Here is a 22,189-nt window from a genome sequence, read left to right on the forward strand (position 1 = left end):
AAGGGTACTTCGGAGCCACAACGTAGGGGATTGTTTCTAGGACGAATTTGCTTTCTGGAGTGTGCGCGGATTTGAAGCTTCTTGGCTGAGTGAAATTGTGTGCCGGACTTGGACTTGAACCTTGCACGTCGGTGGAGCACTTGTCTGTGAAAGGCAAGGGTTTCTGCTCCGAGTCCCATTCCGGCACACAATTTCAATCTGCAGGAATTTTCAAATCAGTGCACATTTCGTTGCAGAGCGAAACTCACTCTCGAGCCTTACTGACCTTACTGCTGACGCAGCCTGTAGTCACAAAACGATACCCAGTACAGAGCTTGCTGAATTTCGTAAATTTAACGCAACTAGCTCACGCTAGTATTGGTTCTGTCAAGGAGAGCAGATAATGGTGAAATTAGTTGAATTTAATTGCTTAAGTTGAACAGGCAGAGCTAAGCATACGTTAGGTCCGACTGGACGCCCCCTCCGTTCACTTACTTATCAAGTTTTTTCCCCAGTAACCTGTAGTTATTGTGCGAAGATATTGATTTCTGATCAGCTTCACAGATATATTTTGTAAGTTTTTCGGGTTTCTCTAAATAATTGTACACCAGTACCAGGAGCATATCTTCAAAATGGCCTTGCCCGTTTCCTTTCACGTCCTTGAGGAGACCAAGCTTTTGTTCATCTCTAAAGTCGTTAAAGGACGTTGCACGTTGACATTCTTTTCTTTCCACATCAATACAGTATATAATTTTCACAAGAAGCTTAAAAACTATGTGTTTCAGCGACACATACTTGAGGACGATTATGCACTTAGTCTAAGCTTCCTCTAACGTTGAAACTTCCTGGAAGATTAAAACTGTATGCCGGACCGAGACTCAAACTCGGGACCTCTAACGTTGCCTCACTGTCATTTACAAATTATTTTCGTCCCATACTTGTGACACTAGTAAGTATGAAGTCACACAACTACAGAACTTCATGTATATTCGGGACACCATAACTCACTGTTTTCCAACAGCAGTGTATATGACGCACAATTATCAGCAAGCACTGGAGCTTATAAAAGTGCTCGTAATAAGAGGGTAGGAGGGCTAAGGTTTAACACTTTGTCACAGACGAGGTCCGTACCGACGAAACACAGGCCCTTTTCAAGGACATTAGCCTCAGATGAGTGGGATAAAACAAGGAAAATGTAATTATGAATTATGTGACAGGACCTCTGCTTGCTTCAAATGTGAGTACTGTATGGTTAAAATAGCCTTCTAAACTGTAACAACTTAATCTACATCTACATCCACAATGCATCGTTTGGTGCCTGGAGGAGCGTACCTTGTGCAGCTACTATCATTTACTTTCCTGTTCCACTTGCAAATAGAGTGACGGAAAAATGACTGTCTGCACACCTCCGTACCAGCCCTAATTTCTCTGTCTTACCTCCCTGGCCTTTATGGAAAAATTATGTTGGTGGCAGTAGTATCGTTCTGCGATCAGCTTCAAATGCCGGTACTCTAAATTTTCTCAATAGCGTTTTGAGAAAATAACGTCTTCCCCCATTTGAGTTCAGGAAGCATTCCCATAATACTCGGGCGTCGATCTATATTACCGATAAGAAATCAAGCAGCCCGCATTCCAATCTCTTAGTCCGACCTAAAGGGGATCCCAAACACTTAAGCAGTGTTTAAGAATGGGTCACACTACTGTTGTACATCTTGTCGTCTTTTAAATAATAAAACACAATTTATTTCATATACTCTCCAAAGCATCAGTCAATCTCAAATGGTCTAAATGGCTCTGAGCACCATGGGACTTAACATCGGAGGTCAAAACAGTCCCCTAGAACTGGTAGCAGTTACTTCTGTAAAATTGCTGGGAGTATGCGTGCGGAACGATATGAAGTGAAATGATCAAATAAAATGAATTGTTGTTAAGGCGGAGGCCAGGTTGAGATTAATTGGGAGAGTCCTTAGAAAATGTAGTCCACCAACAAAGGAGGTGGCTTACAAAAAACTCGTTCGATGTATACTTGAGTATTGCTCATCAGTGTGAGATCCGTACCAGGTCGGGTTGACAGAGGAGATAGAGAAGATCCAAAGAAGAGCGGCGCGTTTCGTCACGGGGTTATTTGGTAAGCGTAATAGCGTTACGGAGATGTTTAGCAAACTCAAGTGGCAGACTCTGCAAGAAAGGCGCTCTGCATCGCGGTGTAGCTTGCTGTCCAGGTTTCGAGAGAGTGCGTTTCTGAATGAGGTATCGAATATATTTCTACCCCCTACTTATACCTCCTGAGGAGATCACGAATGTAAAAGTAGAGAGATTCGAGCGCGCACGGAGGCTTTCCGGCAATCGTTCTTCCCACGAACAATACGCGACTGGAACAGGAAAGGGAGGCAATGTCAGTGGAACGTAAAGTGCCCTCCGCCTGACACAGTTGGGTGGCTTGCGGAGTATAAATGTAGATGTAGATGTAGAGCTACTTAAACCTAACTAACCTAAGGATATCACACAGAGCCATGCCCGAGGCAGGATTCGAACCTGCGACCGTAGCAGTCGCTCCGTTCCGGGATGAAGCGCCTAGAGCCGCTCGGCCATTGCGGCCGGCATCACTCAAACCCCCCAACCACTTGTCTCTACTTGCCATATTGTTCATCTCCATCACCTTCCGGGGGATTGGTGATCGTGCAGGGGGGAAGGTGTTATGCTCGCCACGTCCGTGGTATTGTCGATGAATCCCGGGCCGTTCGAAGTGGCGAGCACCTCCAGGACCTCAGCTTTCATTTTCTGAGTCAGGCAGACCTAGGTTTCTTTGGTGGGAACTGGGAAGTGCCGCCAGTCTTCTGTAACTGAAAGCTCTGGGTACGCTTCAGCGATCACCACGCAGGGCGACAGTGGAACGCTGTGTGTTTTCGAGAACGGTGATCTTGGCTTAACCACCTGAATCGTAAGGGGGTAAAAACCTCTACCACAAACTCAACGTGAGCAGCGCGCCTATGAGATGCACGCCAATTGAGGCAGAAGAGTCGCTACAGGGTAACCTCTGGGGAACTTGCCGCCCCTCAGACTTACACAGGCAAACGAGGCTCTGTCTAAGTGGACACTTACTTCGCCAGCTGGGAACACCCGGAAGCCTAAATCACAATTATCCACATCCAACGGTTCGGTGGAGGTTGGGGGGGGGGGGATCCTGTTGAGCAAACACCCAAACAATATAGATGCCACCTGAAATGTCTGTGAATCTCAGTGCATCCAGTAACAGAAACAGGCCACGTCCTGTGGTAGGTAATGTATTTGTCGTTGTTAAAAGCGTAGATGGTTCATTTGAAAGGGGAAGGGCGAGATGGACAGAGAGAACGAGGACAAGGAGAGGAACAGACAGGCAGGCTGAGGGGTTGGTGGAGAGGAGGGAGGAGAAGATGTACAGCAAGAGGAAGGAGGAGGGGATGGACAGAAAGATGGATGATATGCTCAGAGAGGAGGGAGGAGGGGCAGTTCTACAGCTATAAGACTCTAGAGGTACTTGCAAAATGGATGTATCGTTGTAACGTGCTGGAAATTACGGATATGGATAGCAAAGAAGTACGAAAGAATATGTCACTGAAGTTCAGAATTTCGTAAAGAGGGTTGGTGGTGAGTTCCAGAAGACAGCATCTTTTATCCTGACATTCAGTTTATCTAACTGTTGAGCATATTGCAGCGGGTTTTGTACGCCTTAAAGATAGGCCCTGTGAACCAAATCCGATGCTCTGCTTCAAGCGTCAATGCTTTGGTCACACCACTGTCGGTTGTAACGGTCAGACTACGAGAGGAAGATGAGGCTGCACTGCCCATGAAACAGGTCTTCAATGTACTGCCTCATCTGTGTGTGTCAACTGCAGCCTAACCCATCCAGTTTGGAGCAAGGAATGTTCTGTCTTCGCAGAAGAGAATAAAATACAGCAGATTAAAGTCGTGTCTCGTACTCCGACGTGAAGAAGGCGTTTAGGGCCACACAGCCGCCCTCTCTTGAGAAGTCGTTTTCCTCGACATTGGAGCAGTCTACACAGAACTATAGTGTTGACACCTAAACTTCGACAGGTGAGTGGAGCATCTCCACAAGCATCTGAAAATGTATATGCAAAACTACACTGCTAGTCACACAACCAAGCTTACTCGCCACTGAAATTATGGTGGCCGCAGAACTTAATATCAGAAAGGATATCAGATCCTCACAGGAGACAATCAGAGAACCAAAAATATAATTCTGTTAAAACAGCCTTACTGCCATCCCCAAAATCCCGATGGTCAGCCGCCACCTTGTCTGGATCTTATATTCCAGGCAATTGCTTAGTTGCTTTTGTGTGAATTTCGTATATATCGCTCCATCTTTGATAAGCTATCCCTCCTGGAAGCGGTTATACAATAGGCGTTCCTGCGCGGCAACACCATCTGGGTATATTTTTTATCTTTGAGAAGACCTACGACATGCAGACATGTTATCATATGGCAGCTCCACGAATGGGGTCTTCCAGCATGTCTTTTAGTCTTCATGTGGACCGACCTCACACCTGAAAAGCCAAGTCCCGTGAATGGTGTCTTCGAGGATGTTTATTATATTTATGCTGGCCGACCTCACACCACTCTCTTTTAGATATCGAATCGGTGACGTCTTCTCTGATCGCTTTGAGCAGGAGAACGGTAACCCTCAACTTACTGTCTTAAGTATGACTTTCTTTGCCATATATATTAATAAACTCATGTCAACGAGTGTTTTTTATTTGTTGACGATAACTCTGCCTTATATTCCACCTCGTGTCTTGCAACTAAATCTTCGACAGCTGAATGATTGCTTAGAGAAAAGGCATTTCAAATTCTCATATGAGATGCCTGAGCCCGTTCTTTTTAACTATTCCTATTCTGTTTTAAAATTTAGTTAACTGAGGAAGAAGGAAATCGTTCTTAATTTTAAAACTCTGCAATGTATCTGGAAATCGCATTTAATTCTACATTCTCATGATAGACATACCTTAGTTATCTGAAAAGACGGTTCTGGAATTGACTCAATATTTTAAAACGTCGTAGTCATAATTCATGTGGAGGAAACCGAAATTGTTTGCTACAGTTTTACAGAGCCGTCGTGCGCTTTTGGCTTATGAGTGTGGGGTACAACTACAAGCCCCTGTCATTTAAATATGTTGGACTTGAGGCACCATGAAGGATTTAATCTAGTCTCTGGGGTCTTAAGAACCAGCCTCGTATTGAATGTCTGCGCTGAGGCTGGTACGCTGCGCTTCCCATCAGGCGATAACTCATCGTAATGAGACAGGTTTATAAATCAATATTCACGCCATACGCACCCGTATTCCCTGATGCTGACTGGGCATTACTGGAATACTGAAAAGGCTCTTTCATAACTGACAACTACAATAGAGGCCCTATAGGATTCTCGCGAAGTATTTCACTTTAAAGGTGGGTATGGCTCGTCTTAAACTTTAACAGAAAGGTTGGATCAGACCTCCTCCTTGGGTCTTACAGAGATAGATAATGACACTGAAGAGCCAAGCTGGTACATTCCCCTAACATCGGGTAGGGTCCGCGCGAGCACGCAGAAGTGTCGCAACACGACGTGTCATGGACTCCACTAATGTCAGAAGTAGTGCTGTTGGGAGTTGACACCATAAATGATGCAGAATTGTCCTTCAATCCGTAAGAGTACGAGGGGGTGGAGATCTCTTCAGAACAGTACGTTGCATATATGCTCAATAATGTACATGTCTGGGGAGTTTGGTCGCCAGTGGAAGTGTTTGAATTCAGAAGAGTATTCCTGGAGCCACTCTGTAGCACTTCTGGACGTGTGGGTGCCGCACTCGCCTGTTGGAATTCGCCATGAATGGATGCAGCTGATGAGACAGGATGCTTACGTAGTGTCACCTGTCAGAGTCGTCTCTAGATGTATCAGGGGTGCCATATCACTCCAACTGCACTCGCCCCTCTCCATTACAGAGGCTCCAACAGCTTGAACAGTCTACTGCTGACATGCAGGGTCCATGGATTCATGAGGTTGTCTCCATACCCGTACACATTCATCAGCTAGATACAATTTGAAACGAGACTCGTCCGATCAGGCAACAAATTTCCAATCTTCAACGGTCCAATGTCAGTGTTGACGGGTCCAGGAGAGGTTCAAATGGTTCAAATGGCTCTGAGCACTATGGGACTCAACTGCTGTGGTCATCAGTCCCCTAGAACTTAGAACTACTTAAACCTAACTAACCTAAGGACATCACACACATCCATGCCCGAGGCAGGATTCGAACCTGCGACCGTAGCAGTCGCACGGTTCCGAACTGCGCGCCTAGAACCGCGAGACCACCGCGGCCGGCCCAGGCGCGGTGTAAAGCTTTGTGTTGTGCAGTCATCAAGAGTGCACGAGCAGTCCTTCGGCTCTAAAAGGCCATATCGACGATGTTTCGTTGAAGGGTTCGCACGCTGTCACATGATGATGGCCCAGTATTGAAATCTGCAGCAATTTGGCGAACGGTTGCACTTCTGTCACACTGAATGATTCTCTTCAGTCGACATTGATTCCGTTCTTGCAGGATCCTTTTCCGGTCGCAGAGATGTTGCACTTTTGATGTTTTACCGGTACAACCGGCCGGAGTGACCGAGCGGTTCTAGGCGCTACAGCCTGGAGCCGCGGGACATCTACGGTTGCAGGTTCGAATCCTGCCTCGGGCATGGATATGTGTGATGTCCTTAGGTTAGTTAGGTTTAAGTAGTTCTAAGTTGTAGGGGACTGATGATCTCAGCAGTTAAGACCCATAGTGCTCAGAGCCATTTGAACCATACGGGAAAATCCCAACTTCTTCGCTACCTCGGAGATGCTCTGCCCCATCGCTCGTGCGCCGACTATAACACCACGTTCAAACTCACTTAAATCTTGATAACCTACCGTTGTAGCAGTAGTAACCGATCTAACAACTGCACCTGACACTTGCTGTCTTATATGGGCGTTGCCGACCGCAGCAGCGTATTCTGCCTGTTTACGTATGTCCGTATTTAAATACGCATGCCTATACCACTTTCTTTGGTGTTTAAGTATATTTCAGACTTGACGAATTGTAAGAACGTTTGCACTCCAGATTTTACTTTTCATTCTCTGTTTTTCAGCATTTGAGCTAGGCATCACAGTTTCAAATATTTGTTCACTGATAATTCTAAACAAGGGGAGTCAATTTTTTGTCCATTAGTGTTCCCTGACAGTGTGTTCAGGGCTCGCCTTTTCCTTGGATATATTGCGGAACTCTATGCCATCTTGAACGCATTGGAGCAAATGAGGTGTCCTCAGGCAAACAGTTTTTCATCTGCTCCAGTTACCATAGTACCCTACAATCGTTGCGGCACAAGTTAGTAGTACCAACTGGCTAGTTAATACATGAACAACTGTACGTCCAACAGCACGTGGACTAGGGAACTGGGAATTTCGGAAATGATAAAGCAGACAAAGCTGCCGAGAAGGACTGCAGGGGAACATAATGTTGCACGCTGTGCCATTCCCCTGCAGCCTCTCATGTCGCTGATGAGTCGGAGATTCATTCAGTGGTGGAAGGCGGATTGGCCGGCAGTGACGGACAAAAAGCTGCAATTGGTGAAGCCAACGGTCCGGTTGTGCTCTTCCTCATGCCGGTCATCCTGGAGGGAAGTAGTGGCCCTGATCTATCTCCAAATTGGGCATTGTCCCCTAACGAACGGCTTTTTACTGCGGCTGGAGGACTTCACAATTTGTGACGCTTGTGGTCCGCAAATCGGCGTATGCCACATTTCGAGTGAGTGCATATTATGTTGTAGTAAGTAGGCAGAAGCAAATTTTGATGGGTATCTGCCCTCTTTTGTAACTGATGACGAGTCGAGCATGGTCAAGCATTCAAAGTTTTGTGACGTATCTAGGATCTGGCCTAAGGTTATAAGCTGGAGAATTTAGTGTGTTGTAGAGTGGCTAGATCGCTCCTTTTATTCCAGTGACCAGTCAGCCGCAGCTACTAACCGTACAAATGAAATGACAATTTCAGAGACTTTACTGATCTCATACAGATACGATTTTATGCATATAGGTCGAAGTAGCGAGTGAAAATTGTACCAAGGCTGGGAATAAAACCTGGATCCCCTGTTTACTAGGCAGGTGCGTTAGCCACTAACCACCTTTGCACAGCAGTTCACATAACAACACACCTCCACCGTCGCTCCAAATTCTCAATTCCGCCTCAGTCTATTTTAAATTCGTCACTACAAATCAACAGAAATTCGGAGGCTCTTCATGTCTGGTACATGCACCAGCCTAGTAAGTGGGAGACCGGGGTTCGATTCCCGGCCTTGGTACAAATTTTCATTCGCTGCATCAGTCTATATACATAAAATCATACCTGATGTGTTATTTTATTTCTTTCCTCGGATTTTTCCGTTTTTTCAGATCCGACAACGTAATTTTGATTATTTTGTGTATGTGCGTTTTTTAGGTCGTTCTTCAAGATTTTATTTGCAGTTCATGATTTAAAAATTTTGTGACCTTTATCCACACTCGTTTCACAAAATTGTTAATACTGGGGATAAGTACTTTGCTGTCATGCGCATGCTACTGTATCGTCATCGCCACCTTCACTTTCTGCTAATGCACTTAATTCTGTGTACATGAATATTAAGTTTCTGGTCGTCTACTTATATAATCCTTGGTCATTTGTTAATGATACATCTACTCCCCTCATGGACTGTTATAAAAGGCGTACATGAATGGCAGTATTTTCCAGTAGTTTGAGGTTTTGTGGACGCGCGTAAAAAATGCTCATTGTGGTACCTCCATTATCAGTGACAAATTCATCATATTATCCTAATATCTACATGGGTGTCAGCCTTGTAGACTTACCCAGTATGTCAACAGATGGAGCTGAAGTATGCAGTGATCAAAACTAAGTGAGTGTGCAGCATGTTACAATTTTTAAACACATATACAACACTGCACAGACACGGACGGACGTGGAAGAATCGATAATAGGGTAAACGGACAATTAGCAGTGGAAGAAGCCAGTCGTGGAGTAACTCTTCCGCAGAAGAATCAAATGGCTCTTAGCAATATGGGACTTAACATCTGAGGTCATCAGTCCCGTAGAACTTAGAACTACTTAAACCTAACTAGCCTAAGGACATCACACACATCCATGCCTGAGGCAGTATTCGAACCTGCGACCGTAGCGGTCGCGCGGTTCTAGACTGAAGCGCCTAGAACCACTCAGCCACTCCGGCCGGCCAGAAGAATCATTCTCAGTGATATGTATCAGGGGGACATTGTATAAGTCAATATGCATTATTTAAGTTGTGGAAACGATACAGCGAAAAGCATACTGTTGCTGGACAGCAAGGTTAGAATCGTAGAAGGAAAACAACAGCTGTTAAGTATGGTTGTCTTCGATTTTTTGTATCGAGTAACTTCATAAAAACAGTACTATCGAGGAACATGATAAGAACAGCACTGAACTGATAGAAGACTTTCGTTACGCTGCTGGACAACTGTTAAGTGTTCGAACAATTCGTAGTAGACTAGACGAGAATCAGTTTATGTACAGACGACAGAATAAAGTGCCTCCTTTAACCATATTATGTAAACAAAAGAGACTGCGGTTTGCTGAAGACCACAGATACTCGCAGTCAAGGCACTGGACAGAAGTGCTGTCCTGTGTAATGTGAAAGCTAAAGTGTCCCCATCAGTTCGTTTTGCAGGAGGCCCTATAATGCTGGGGGGAAGAATTATAATGGAAACTAGAACACAACTGGTTGTGGTCTAACTGTGGAGAGGTATATCAAAGAAATGCTTAATCATCGCATACGACTTGTGGCGGAAGATCTTGGCGAAGCATTTCTTCTGCTGCACGATAACGCTCGTACCTATGTTGCAGCCCAAGCGTAAAATTTTCACGCGCTATCAGTATTGTACAGTTGCCGGCATGTAGTCTCGACCTAAACCCCATAGAGCATATATGGGATTATCCGAAAAGAAGAGTCAGGGCTCGTACAAATCCTCCAGGAACGCGATAGCAGTTGCAGGTTGCTTTACTAGAGGAGTGGCAAGAAATACCACATGATCTCATTCGAAAGATGATTGGAGGTAAACCGAGACCCTGGGCTGCCGTTATTGAAGTGAGAAGGGGGCAACACAGACAACTGATGTGCATGCAATGCGCGGAATAATTTTTTAATGTGCAGCATGATCCACTTAATTTTGTGCTTCTTTAAAATTTTTTACACATCACAGGAAAGAAAGCAGGTTCCTCCTAAAAGTAGTATCCGTTTCCAGGTTAGAAGATGTGGACAGTTTTATAAGGTAGGTTTGTTTTCGTAAAAAGCTAATGTTTCGAAAATCATACATTATTTTTTGAGGAGTATATATCCGCTTGTGTAAACACCTACAGTTGTAGACGAACATTTTGCTAAGTGTTCCCGAATCACACTTCTTCCAAAAAAAACCTTGGAAAAACAGAATGTGTCTGACAGCACTGTGTTCAAAATGCGTTTTTTAAATCTAGAAACTTTATTTCATTAGCCAGTTGAAAAATTTTCCAATGACCTCTAATACAGCGGAGTGGTCCATATAACAAATCGAAGGTGATTCTAAAAATTGCCCACGCTCTCACAGAAGTCGATAATGAAGCTTTCACACTACAGTACACTGTGTGCTGAAATACATCTTAAATGTGTGTTCTAGTTTCGATATCAGAATAAGTTTCACTGTAGAGCAAGAGATTCATCCCAAATACTCTCCCGACTGCTGAATAGTCGTAATGGCCTTATTTGGATAATTGTCTCTTTGGTGAAAACCCGGTAAGCACGTATGAAGAAGCATTAGAGCAGTAGATCAAGTTCAACTGAAGAACACGGCGTTCAGTATAAGACAACTTTCGCATTAGGCTAGTATCAGCTCATTCGAGAATACAGTGCACTGAAAAGAAGATATTTTTTCAGTCGAATAATTGGTTTCAAACGAATGAAACACTCTATTTTCAAGAAGAGATCCTGCTGCGAACCTGAATATATTCCACAGTACATTGTCATCATTATTTGAAAGTAGATTTCCTAAAACCATGTCCAAAAATTGTATTAAAAAGAACAAATACACTCCTGGAAATTGAAATAAGAACACCGTGAATTCATTGTCCCAGGAAGGGGAAACTTTATTGACACATTCCTGGGGTCAGATACATCACATGATCACACTGACAGAACCACAGGCACATAGACACAGGCAACAGAGCATGCACAATGTCGGCACTAGTACAGTCTATATCCACCTTTCGCAGCAATGCAGGCTGCTATTCTCCCATAGAGACGATCGTAGAGATGCTGGATGTAGTCCTGTGGAACGGCTTGCCATGCCATTTCCACCTGGCGACTCAGTTGGACCAGCGTTCGTGCTGGACGTGCAGACCGCGTGAGACGACGCTTCATCCAGTCCCAAACATGCTCAATGGGGGACAGATCCGGAGATCTTGCTGGCCAGGGTAGTTGACTTACACCTTCTAGAGCACGTTGGGTGGCACGAGATACATGCGGACGTGCATTGTCCTGTTGGAACAGCAAGTTCCCTTGCCGGTCTAGGAATGGTAGAACGATGGGTTCGATGACGGTTTGGATGTACCGTGCACTATTCAGTGTCCCCTTGACGATCACTAGATGTGTACAGCCAGTGTAGGATATCGCTCCCCACACCATGATGCCGGGTGTTGGCCCTGTGTGCCTCTGTCTTATGCAGTTCTGATTGTGGCGCTCACCTGCAGGGCGCCAAACACGCATACGACCATCATTGGCACCAAGGCAGAAGCGACACTCATCACTGAAGACGACACGACTTCATTCGTCCCTCCACGCCTGTCGCGACACCACTGGAGGCGGGCTGCACGATGTTCTGGCGTGAGCGGAAGACGGCCTAACGGTGTGCGGGACCGTAGCCCAGCTTCATGGAGACGGTTGCGAATGGTCCTCGCCGATATCCCACGAGCAACAGTGTCCCTAATTTGCTGGAAAGTGGTGGTGCGGTCCCCTACGGCACTGTGTAGGATCCTACGGTCTTGGCGTGCATCCGTGCGTCACTGCGGTCCGGTCCCAGGTCGACGGGCACGTGCACCTTCCGCCGACCACTGGCGACAACATCGATGTACTGTGGAGACCTCACGCCCCACGTGTTGAGCATTTCGGTGGTACGTCCACCCGGCCTCCCGCATGCCGACTATACGCCCTCGCTCAAAGTCCGTCAACTGCACGTACGGCTCACGTCCACGCTGTCGCGGCATGCTACCAGTGTTAAAGACTGCGATGGAGCTCCGTATGCCACGGCAAACTGGCTGACACTGACGGCGGCGGTGCACAAATGCTGCGCAGCTAGCGCCATTCGTCGGCCAACACCGCGATTCCTGGTGTGTCCGCTGTGCCGTGCGTGTGATCACTGCTTGTACAGCCCTCTCGCAGTGTCCGGAGCAAGTATGGTGGGTCTGACACACCGGTGTCAATGTGTTCTTTTTTCCATTTCCAGGAGTGTAAATCTTGGGTAATTAAAGAGATTAAAACTTATCTAAAGACCATAATAAGTCAAGCTCTGAAGTAATATGCAGTCTGTAAAAAATACTGTAATATTTTAAAGAATGTCATTAAAATGTTCGGAAATATGCTCATCATCACAGAAATGAATAATACTGATAGCAAGATAAAAACAATAGGGACTAAATAACATGGTAATGATTGATAATTTAAAGGTGCGATTACTTTTCAAATGTAATAACAAACAGACGATTAAATGGTTTAGTTGAACAAGCAATAGAATATGTTAGAAACGTAATTCCACCAAACACAAAACAACTGTAAGTAGCACTAACATCCTGTACTGAAAATAATAGAATTAAAAATTCTAAAATAAATGGATAAAAGCCTGATATGGTGCTGATCGAAACTCAAACAGAAAATTTGTTATAACGTCTCAAGTAATGTACTTAGTGATTTATGTAATGCAAAGCATCACTGGTGCAGGGAATTGTTCTAGTCAGATTAAAGTAAATTATTGTTTATAAGAAACGATGGAAGAAAAACTTAGATAATTATCGACCAGTTTCATTACTGTCGTATTTTCCCAAGATATTCTAAAACGTAATATATGAAGAGTAGTCTCACATTTGTAGAAACAATTTAATTGGCACATCACAGTTAGGATTCCAGAAGCATTGTTCGTCTGAAAACACTAATGATACATTCGCTAACCAAATATTACAAGCCTTAAATAACAAAACATCACCAGTTGGTACTTCTTGTAATTTTTTCAAGGCGTTTGCTTAGGTAGATTATATTATTCTCTTAGAGCAACTTAAGTTTTAAGAAATTTATGGCTTTGCATACAAGTGATTTGAGTCGTACTTCTCAAATAAAATGTAAAAAGTTGTGCTGAATAATTCAAACAATATTTGAGGCAGAGAAAATTTTAGGGACTGAGGTGGAATCACGAATCGAATCCTACAATGTTGAATCCTGTTTTTAATCCCATTCCTCAATTACACTATGTGATCAAAGGTATCCGGACACCTGGCTGAAAATGACTTACAATTTCGTGGCGCAATCCATATGTAATGCTGGAATTCAATATGATGTTGCCCCAAACCTAGCCTTGATGACAGCTTCCACTCTCGCAAGCATACGTTGGCAGCCCATTCTTCACGGAGTGCTGCACTTAGGTGATGTAGCGATGCCAGTCAGTGAGGTCTGGCACGAATTCGGTGTTCCAAAACATTCCAGAGGTGTTCTTTAGGCCTCAGGATGCAATCGCTATCCCCGAATTGTTCTTCAACAGTGGGAAGGAAGAAGGTGCTTAAAACATCAGTGTAGGCATATGCTGTGACAGTGCCACGCAAAATAACAAAGGGTGCAAGCCCCCTCCACGAAAAACACAATCACACCATAACACCACCGTCTTTTACTGTTGGCACTACACACGCTGGCAGATGACGTTCATCGGCATTCGCCATACCCACACCCTGCCATCGGATCACCACATTGTGTACCCTGATTCGTCACTGCACACAACGTACCTCCACTGTTCATGCGTGCAATGTTTACGCTCCTTACACTACGCGAGGCATCGTTTGGCTTTTACCGGCGTGGTGTGTGGCTTATGAGCAGCCGCTCGACCATGAAATCCAAGTTTTCTCACCTCCCTCCTTACTATCATAGTACCTGCAGTGGATCCTGATGCAGTTTGGAATTGGTGTGGGATGGTCTGGATATGTCTGCCTATTACACATCACGACCCTCTTCGACTGTCGGCGGTCTATGTCAGTCAACAGATGAGGTCGTTCTGTACGCTTTTGTGCTGTATGTGTCCTTTCACGTTTCCACTTTACTATCACATCTGAAACAGTGGACCTAGGGATGTTTAGGAGTGTGGAAATCTCGCGTACAGACGTATGATACAAGTGACACCCAATCACCTGACCACGTTCAAAGTCCATGAGTTTCGCGGAGCGCCCCATTCTGCTCTCTCATGATGTCTAATGACTACTGAAGTCGCTGATATGGAGTACCTGGCAGTAGGTGGCATCACAATGCACCTAATATGAAAAACGTACGTTTTTGGGGGTGTCCGGATAGTTTTGATCTCATAGTCTATGTGAATAAACTTCTACTTAACAAATAACAAACGGAATTGGTACTTTTTGCACATGATGCTAGCTTTTTAATAGATAAAGCGATAGGAGAGGTTGTTAATCATTATTTCGAAGAATTATGAAGTAGTTCTCTGTAAATGAACTCTCTGAATTTTGAGAAAACACACTATATTCAGTTCCGTGCAAAAAATAGTCATATCAGCAATTGATATAGCACATGAATAGAAGCCAACAGACTGAGTGGAATGCTCCAGACTTTCTGGTGTAGCTATGTATTGATGAAATCCTGAACTGGAAGAAGCATATTACTGAGCAGCTCAAACAACTGAATTCAGATACTTTTGTTCTTTGTACAGATTCTTGTCTTGGAAGCAATGGAATCAATATCCTGCCATGTTTTGCATATTTCCACTCAATAATATCTTATGGAACAATTTTGTGGGCTTATTCACCACTCATAATGACAGTATTGATGGTACAAAAGCGATCAGTAAGAATACTGCATGGTGTTCATTTGTTGTCGTCATGTAGGTGCCTTTTCAAAGAGTTGGGCATTTTAAATGTGCCATCACGAAATATATATTCGCTAATGAAATTCGTGCTAAATAATATTAATGTCTATACCTACAACACTAGAGGAAAATATGACCTCTATTATACATTACTAAAGCTGTCATTGGCTTGGAAAAGGGTTCAACATGCACCAACAAAAATTTGTGACCATTTGCCCAATCCCATAAAATGTCTTAAAGACAGCAAAATAACTTTTAAATCTAACTTAGAATCATTTTTCCTGACACAACTATTTCCATTCCGTGAATGAATTTTTATTTAAAAATTGTCATGAGTTTGGGCAGGTATTCATCAAGGAATGTGGGTGACGATTTTTGGCTTTCTTGACCAAGGATTTATGGGAAGAGGGGTTACGTCACGCAAAATCCGGCCAACACACAAATCACGCGCCGTAGTATGTAAGAAAACAATTGCTGTGTACTGTAGAAAGAAAAATCTGATTGAGTGTATGGGTTTCAGCTACACAAGAATCCATCTAGCCGATGTAACTTAATTATTTTTTCATATCACAAGCACACTACGAGCTAGCACGCGCGTATACTAAAACGATTCAGAGTAAAACTTATATCAAAGATTTCTATTTCATTGTTCTGTTGACTGTCGATGTTCGTCACAAGTACAATGATACGATAAGGCAAGAGCCAGTAGGTGCTAGTCTCTGAAGAGGCCTCGAGTCTCGTCCGGACTGGCGATTTAATAGTTTATACTTGGATCTGTACTAATGTCAGGATAGCCCTTGCGGACCCATTACTAAGTATTTCTTTAGTTCAGAGAAGTACACATGTCAACGTTCATGGTTAAACTTTTCACAGAGAAGTAGGAAAAAATATTAGTTGATGACATATCGGGCAAGGAGGTGAACTCTCATCTCTACTTTACAACTTTGTTATCTGAAAAGTGAAATTCGAGTAGAGAAAAAGAATGAATGACAAAGATGTTGAAACTGGAGTCAGGTTTTGCTGTAGGATGATGACTTTGACAGTTGTTGCCAGATCTTTGCAGATGATCTCGTAGTTGTGTCTATTTCACTTGACACAGCTACGGAACAAATGAGTGAGCTAAAGACACAATCATCGAAGGTAAGACTCCAGATCTCCTTCGACAGAAATGAGATTATTGCAAATTTCAAGTCACCGTGCAGATTACTGTGAGTAGAAGAAGGGGAAATCAAATGGGCAGAGAGGTTTAAATACAGTATTTAGGAGAGTGGTTAAAGGAAAACCAAGGAGCTGAGGCTCACTGAGATAGAAAAATTCGTACAAGGACATCACTGGAGGATATCTATAAACGCATTTCGCTCTAGTAGAAACTCCAAGACAGGCTTCATTTCCAAGAAACCCAAAACTACAAACTGGCAAAAGGTGGCCAAGTGGGGAAGAAACAGCATAGGAAACGAATGCGGGAATGCTGGGCAAAAGTTTAGGGGCAGGCGGAAAGAAAAGGAAAAGTTTAGTTGAAATAATGTGGTCCAGGAATGGCCAATACGAAATTAAGAAGAAATGTAAGGTCAGAGACAGTTGGCGCATCTTAATTTGGATGTCATTATATTTTATTTACAAGGAAATGTAACGAAAACAGCAATATATGAACATACGTTTGGGCTATTTTTTGAAAAAGTCTCTGTGAAGAGTGACATACCATATGTGACAATAATTTTCATTTTTGGAGCTACAGAATTCTGTTAAAAAATAAAGCATGTCCTACTTGTTTCTATCTCGAAAGATGAAAATGTCTCGACTAATAATCCCTTGCTCACTATCAACTGCAAAAGTGTTGCTTCTGTATTTTCAGTAATGTGTGCGTGTGCGCGCCCTCACCTGTAGTGTACGAGCATGGCGAGCAGCGTGGCAACAGCGCAGTGGGAGGCGAGCAGCAACACTGCGAGCGTCACCCGAGACAACCGTGAGGGCTGGACGGGGTGCGAGTGCCTTGTCGACGCCGACACAGACGACGACGCCGATGCCGATGCCAGCCCCAGGAAGCCATAGGAGCACAGCGCAGCTCCCGACGCCACCTGAAACCACAGGCACACTCAGCCACGAGAATTCTCTTGACTGTTTCACCCTTACGATCGACGACGAGCGTCAAGCCACCAAAGGTGTTCGGTTTGCGCAATCCTGCCCTAGTGCATAGCTTATGGGATAGCGTAGCTCTACTGTGAAATGCGTCTTTCGACTCCTCTCTGTGGCTACAGTGCGCTGTTGTCCACAGTGGCACTGGCGTTGCCCATGGGGCTTCATGTAAGGCGACAATGTATGACACGCGAACTTTTAACAATATTCGGACCAAAGATCTAGTTAATTGTAGGTGCTTTAATGCCAGAATGTCGAGTATGGACCATAGAGACGTAATTTTTACTACAGGTGCATTACGTAGCCCAGAGCGTATGGAAACCCACTGCTATATACAGGGTGTTACTGCTATAAGCGCACATATTTGTATGTGTGGCACCTCCATATGTAGACACTTAAATGTGTGGATGTTTTTCCTCTGCATCGAACAGTCTTCCCACAAACACATCACAAACCTTACGACCTGATGTTTTCTTCATAGTCGTAAATGCACCACACGTCCCACTTCAACACCTGACCTGGTGTCAGGGGGAAAATAAACATTAATGGTCTGCTCTTTCAACACAAGTTTGGAGAATCTAACCATCCTAAAAACATATGACTTGTAATAGCTACAATTATTGGTCTCCAAATGACGCAAACACTGAAATAACGTTGTTCAGTACACCGTCTTCAGTCAGCAATACAAATATCTGCACTTATATCAGCTACATCCTGTATGTGTAAGCCTGTGCTTACTTCCATTGTACACCATTGGACCGCTGTAGCTGTGGCACATTATCACAGAACATGCTAACACACATCTAATTCTTCTCTGGGGAAATACACATAAGTACAGAAGTTTGAGTTATAATAATTATTTAAATAAAAATTAATTCTTAATGTACCGCTTTTAAATCGAACAAAATATACAGGGTGATAAGAAAATGTGTGAAATGCTTGTAGAGATGTTACAGGGCAGGTTGTACTGAGACATAAATGTTAAGAAAAAAATTCGATGCGTTGCTCCGTTTCCGAGTTATTTAGCATTGAAGTTAGCTAATCGGGGCGTCGCGGGCGTAAATTCAAGCTTCAGCTAACGAGACAAAGCACTCGTTGGGCAACACCGCCGCTGGCAGGCCGCTTGAATGAGAGCACGCGACGCCCCGATTGGCCAACTTCAATGCTAAAGAACTGGGAAACAGAACAACGTATCGAATTTCTTTCTTAACATTTATGTCTCAGTACAGCCTGTCCTGTAACGTCCCTACAAGCATTTCACACATTTTCTGACCACCCTGTATATAGTAATTTATCCTACGCCTATATGGATTCCGGGCCCTATAAATAGTCCTGAAAATTTGAGACTGTATTTTTAATTGATTCGAAAATACTTTTAGGATTTAAATAAAAAGTATGCAGTGTATGCAACAGATAAAAGTAAGGAAGCGAATTTTTCATGCATCAATTATGTTTTCGTTGTAAAACTTACAAGTACTTTAATAAACATTAAAAATTCACGGTCACAGGTTTTAGGAACATCTGCATTGGGTTAGTGGTCTGTGTGGCACTAGGAGAAATTATGTTACACTTTTTAGGTCGATTTAAAATCTTGGTATATTCAAAATTCATTTTATTTAAATAATTATTTTCTGCTTTTTAGCCTTGTGTGTCCGTGAAATTCTTCGATTGATTTCAAACGTTTTGAAGAGATTACTAGAAAGACATGTGGTAAATATTTTTATTCCAGTTTCTCCTTATTTGATTCAACCAAAATATTGCTTCACCCTACGATTATCTCGCAAAACGACTGTGAAGATAAAAGTAAAGAGTTTCAAGCTTACATGGAGACTTACTAGCAATCGTTCTTCCTACAAACAATTCACACGTGAAACAGAAAGGGGGGAATTGACAGAACATAAAGTACCCTCCACCACACACCAGACAAGAAATATAGTTAAACTGCATTGTCATCCAGTTCCGAGCAATGTTTTAAATTTCAAGACTCTAGCTCATCGTGAAGTTAGTTTAAAATCAGTTGCAAAATTTGTACTGAACAGATAGACAAGAAAATGATCTAAAAAAATGTGGTTAAAAAGTGAAAGTTGGTCATAATAAATCTGGGTAAAGCACATGGCTTATTGGTACAGCAGTTTCAAGCAATGACAACTCCCACCTAGAACACATGCAGAAAATAAATAAGTACACTCGATGATGGAGCCATTACGGAAACAGTGGTGTTTTGAACATGTCCGCATGATACCAGCAATCATTTCGAGCACATGGGTTGTATCTCTCATATTGCATGGAGGCTTATCAAGATTGGACATGACAGCAAAAGTCTGGAGAATGACGCAGAAAGGGTCTGGAAACTATGGGAAGCAGAGCTAAAGATGAAAACACTGTGCCTTAGTTTTTAGTAACTTTTACATTGTTTTAGGTTGTGTACTGCATTTCTTGTGAGATAATAATTAAGGTACTACTACTACTAATAATAATAATAACAATAATGAACATTCAGTATAAGAATTTACCACAATTCACAAAGCTCAGTGTATGTACCAGTCACAGTTCGTCTGTAGAACTACGCACGCATATTCACTACTAATTTGGAAAAATCATGTAAACTCCAAATCAAGCTAACTGGTTCGATTTGTTTAAGAAATTTACCATTCTTTCAACATAATGGAAAGGATTTTTCTACTTTCTCGTTCATTTCCATTTCGTTCCGTGTAATCATCCGCGCGATAGTGCCTCTTGCACCTGCCTGAACAGTAGGTACCGTATTGGCATATATGGAAAAACATAAATCTTGTGAGCAGAATCGCATACAGGACTGTACTCGCCCATGTCAGGGTAGGACCATGCTCGTCATCATTCCTCGGTAGTTCAGTACTCTATTTCTACACTGATTCTTCCCACCGGTCTAAATGTATGAACTATTCCAACACCGAATTTCAGAGTGTGCAGTTAAAATATAACGGTTTCTCACTAAGTGTAATAGTCTGCGTCGAGGTCCAAATGTAACCATGATAAATTGAACCATAAAAAACATAATTAATTATGACACGAGGATCGTAATTCTCTGAAACATAAATGTACTTTTTCGTTCTCTACACATAAATTCAGGTCACACCCTCACATCTGTCTGTATCTGCAGGCTAATCTCAGGAATGACTACAGGAATTTTGATAGGGATTTTGAACCGGTTTTCATTAATAAATCTACTGATTCATGAGGATTGTTTTTATATATAATTTATAAATATTTCATACAAATTGCCTCAATTATGATTAATTAAATTCTAGTTGTAAAAACGAAGCCACTGCCATCTAGCAAACAGCCACCATAACTTGTGAGAGCAGCAGTGCTTTGAGGCAGCAGAAGGGTCGTCAAATCTGCATGTGGTGTGATGGTCTAGTAATAGAGCGTATGACTGGGTCACTTTCCTTTTACGCTGCCTTTTATCCTAGATTAACTTCTCATTGATTTGGAGGTTCGTCAGAAACGAAACGTGGCTCGGATTCCACTTTACACTGTAGCTCCCATTTCCTCGGTTGGATAACTGGCTAGCGACATCAAAGTCGCCTAATTGACATCCAGTTGATTGCAATCGTTTCAGAACAACTGCGTAGTGAAAAAATATTCGAGTCCAAGACCTTTGGTTTTCAATTATTTATACACAGAGCAAAATGCAGCATGGGATGCAACTTTACTTTGTATCAAGAAAGTTTTGCAGCAGCGCAGCAATTTACCCAACTTTAAGGTTGCTATTTTCATTGAGTCAAACGTGGATGCAAACACGATTCTCTGTATGGCGAGGCGAAAGAAATTTTTTTCTGGACACTTTCAAATTATACGGAAGACTGCTACACAAATCTCGACTGTCGAGAAAGAAATATGGGTCTTTTAAAGATCATAAAGGCAGGGGCACGATCTCCTTCAATGGGATTCAGAAATTTCTTGCGGGTGAATACACAGATTTCGTGGTACTTCTGAAGATGTTGGGGGATTCATTTAGAAATATGACGACAATTTGGGACTTATAATTTCTGCTTCCCTTATAGTACCGGTCGCAATTCGTACTCTTAATTCACTGGACATTCTTTGAACAACGGGCAGAGAGTTACTCAACTTTGAATAATCGTAATAAATATGATCAGTAATGAAAAGATAACCACATCTTCATCAGACACTGATGTAAGACTTACAATTTGTAGAAATCAAATATGTTTAACCAATAGTTTCTGTGTAACTGTTTCAGAAAAGTTGCATAAAAGAAAACGGATGGAAGATACTGATGTTTTACTTTTTATGCTTGAAGTAAAACTTTTGCGGTAAAGTACTTCAACAACTTCGCTTCGTTTACAAACAATACGTCCTTTCAGCAGCGTAGCAGATGACTCAACTTTCAGCTACCTGCTTTCCTTGAATCAAACCACGATTCTTTGCGTGGTACGGCGAAAAAGACTGCGATAAAGAATGCACTACAAAGAATGATGGAAATAAACTTCACAAGAGGGGTGCTACAACACGAGGTAAACATGTAGATTATGCATGCTTTTTCCCTTTTTTTACTTTTATTTGTGCCACTTTAGCCAGCATCCGATGCATATTGAATCACCCACACACACATACACCAATGATTCATGTACAATATCTACACTGGTTGGAAACATATTACTTACATCACGATGTGCTCCCAGCATTACCAAGAGATGTGACTCCAAACGCCAATTTAGTATGGAGCACTTAACATTTACGCTTCCAGACAACTTCCCTGTTATACGCTGCTTACATCGCATAAGCTACACTGACGAGCCAAGACACTGTCACCACCTGCTTAACAGCTCGTTGATCCAAGTTTGGAACCCGATACGGCACCTATTCTGTGAACCATCGATTCTAGTATTTGTTGGTAGG

General features: G+C 42.9%; 1 protein-coding gene across 1 annotated transcript in view; it reads right to left on the reverse strand.

The window, feature by feature from the left end:
• Positions 1-22,189, reverse strand: part of LOC126355554 (uncharacterized) — a 936,011-nt gene that overhangs the window by 62,412 nt on the left and 851,410 nt on the right. The window contains exon 6 of the mRNA XM_050005911.1: positions 17,033-17,229. Coding sequence (XP_049861868.1) covers positions 17,033-17,229 — 197 coding nt within the window. The remainder of the gene's footprint in view (positions 1-17,032; positions 17,230-22,189) is intronic.

The sequence above is a fragment of the Schistocerca gregaria genome, chromosome 3, assembly GCF_023897955.1.
Source record: "Schistocerca gregaria isolate iqSchGreg1 chromosome 3, iqSchGreg1.2, whole genome shotgun sequence".
Lineage (NCBI taxonomy): Eukaryota > Metazoa > Arthropoda > Insecta > Orthoptera > Acrididae > Schistocerca > Schistocerca gregaria.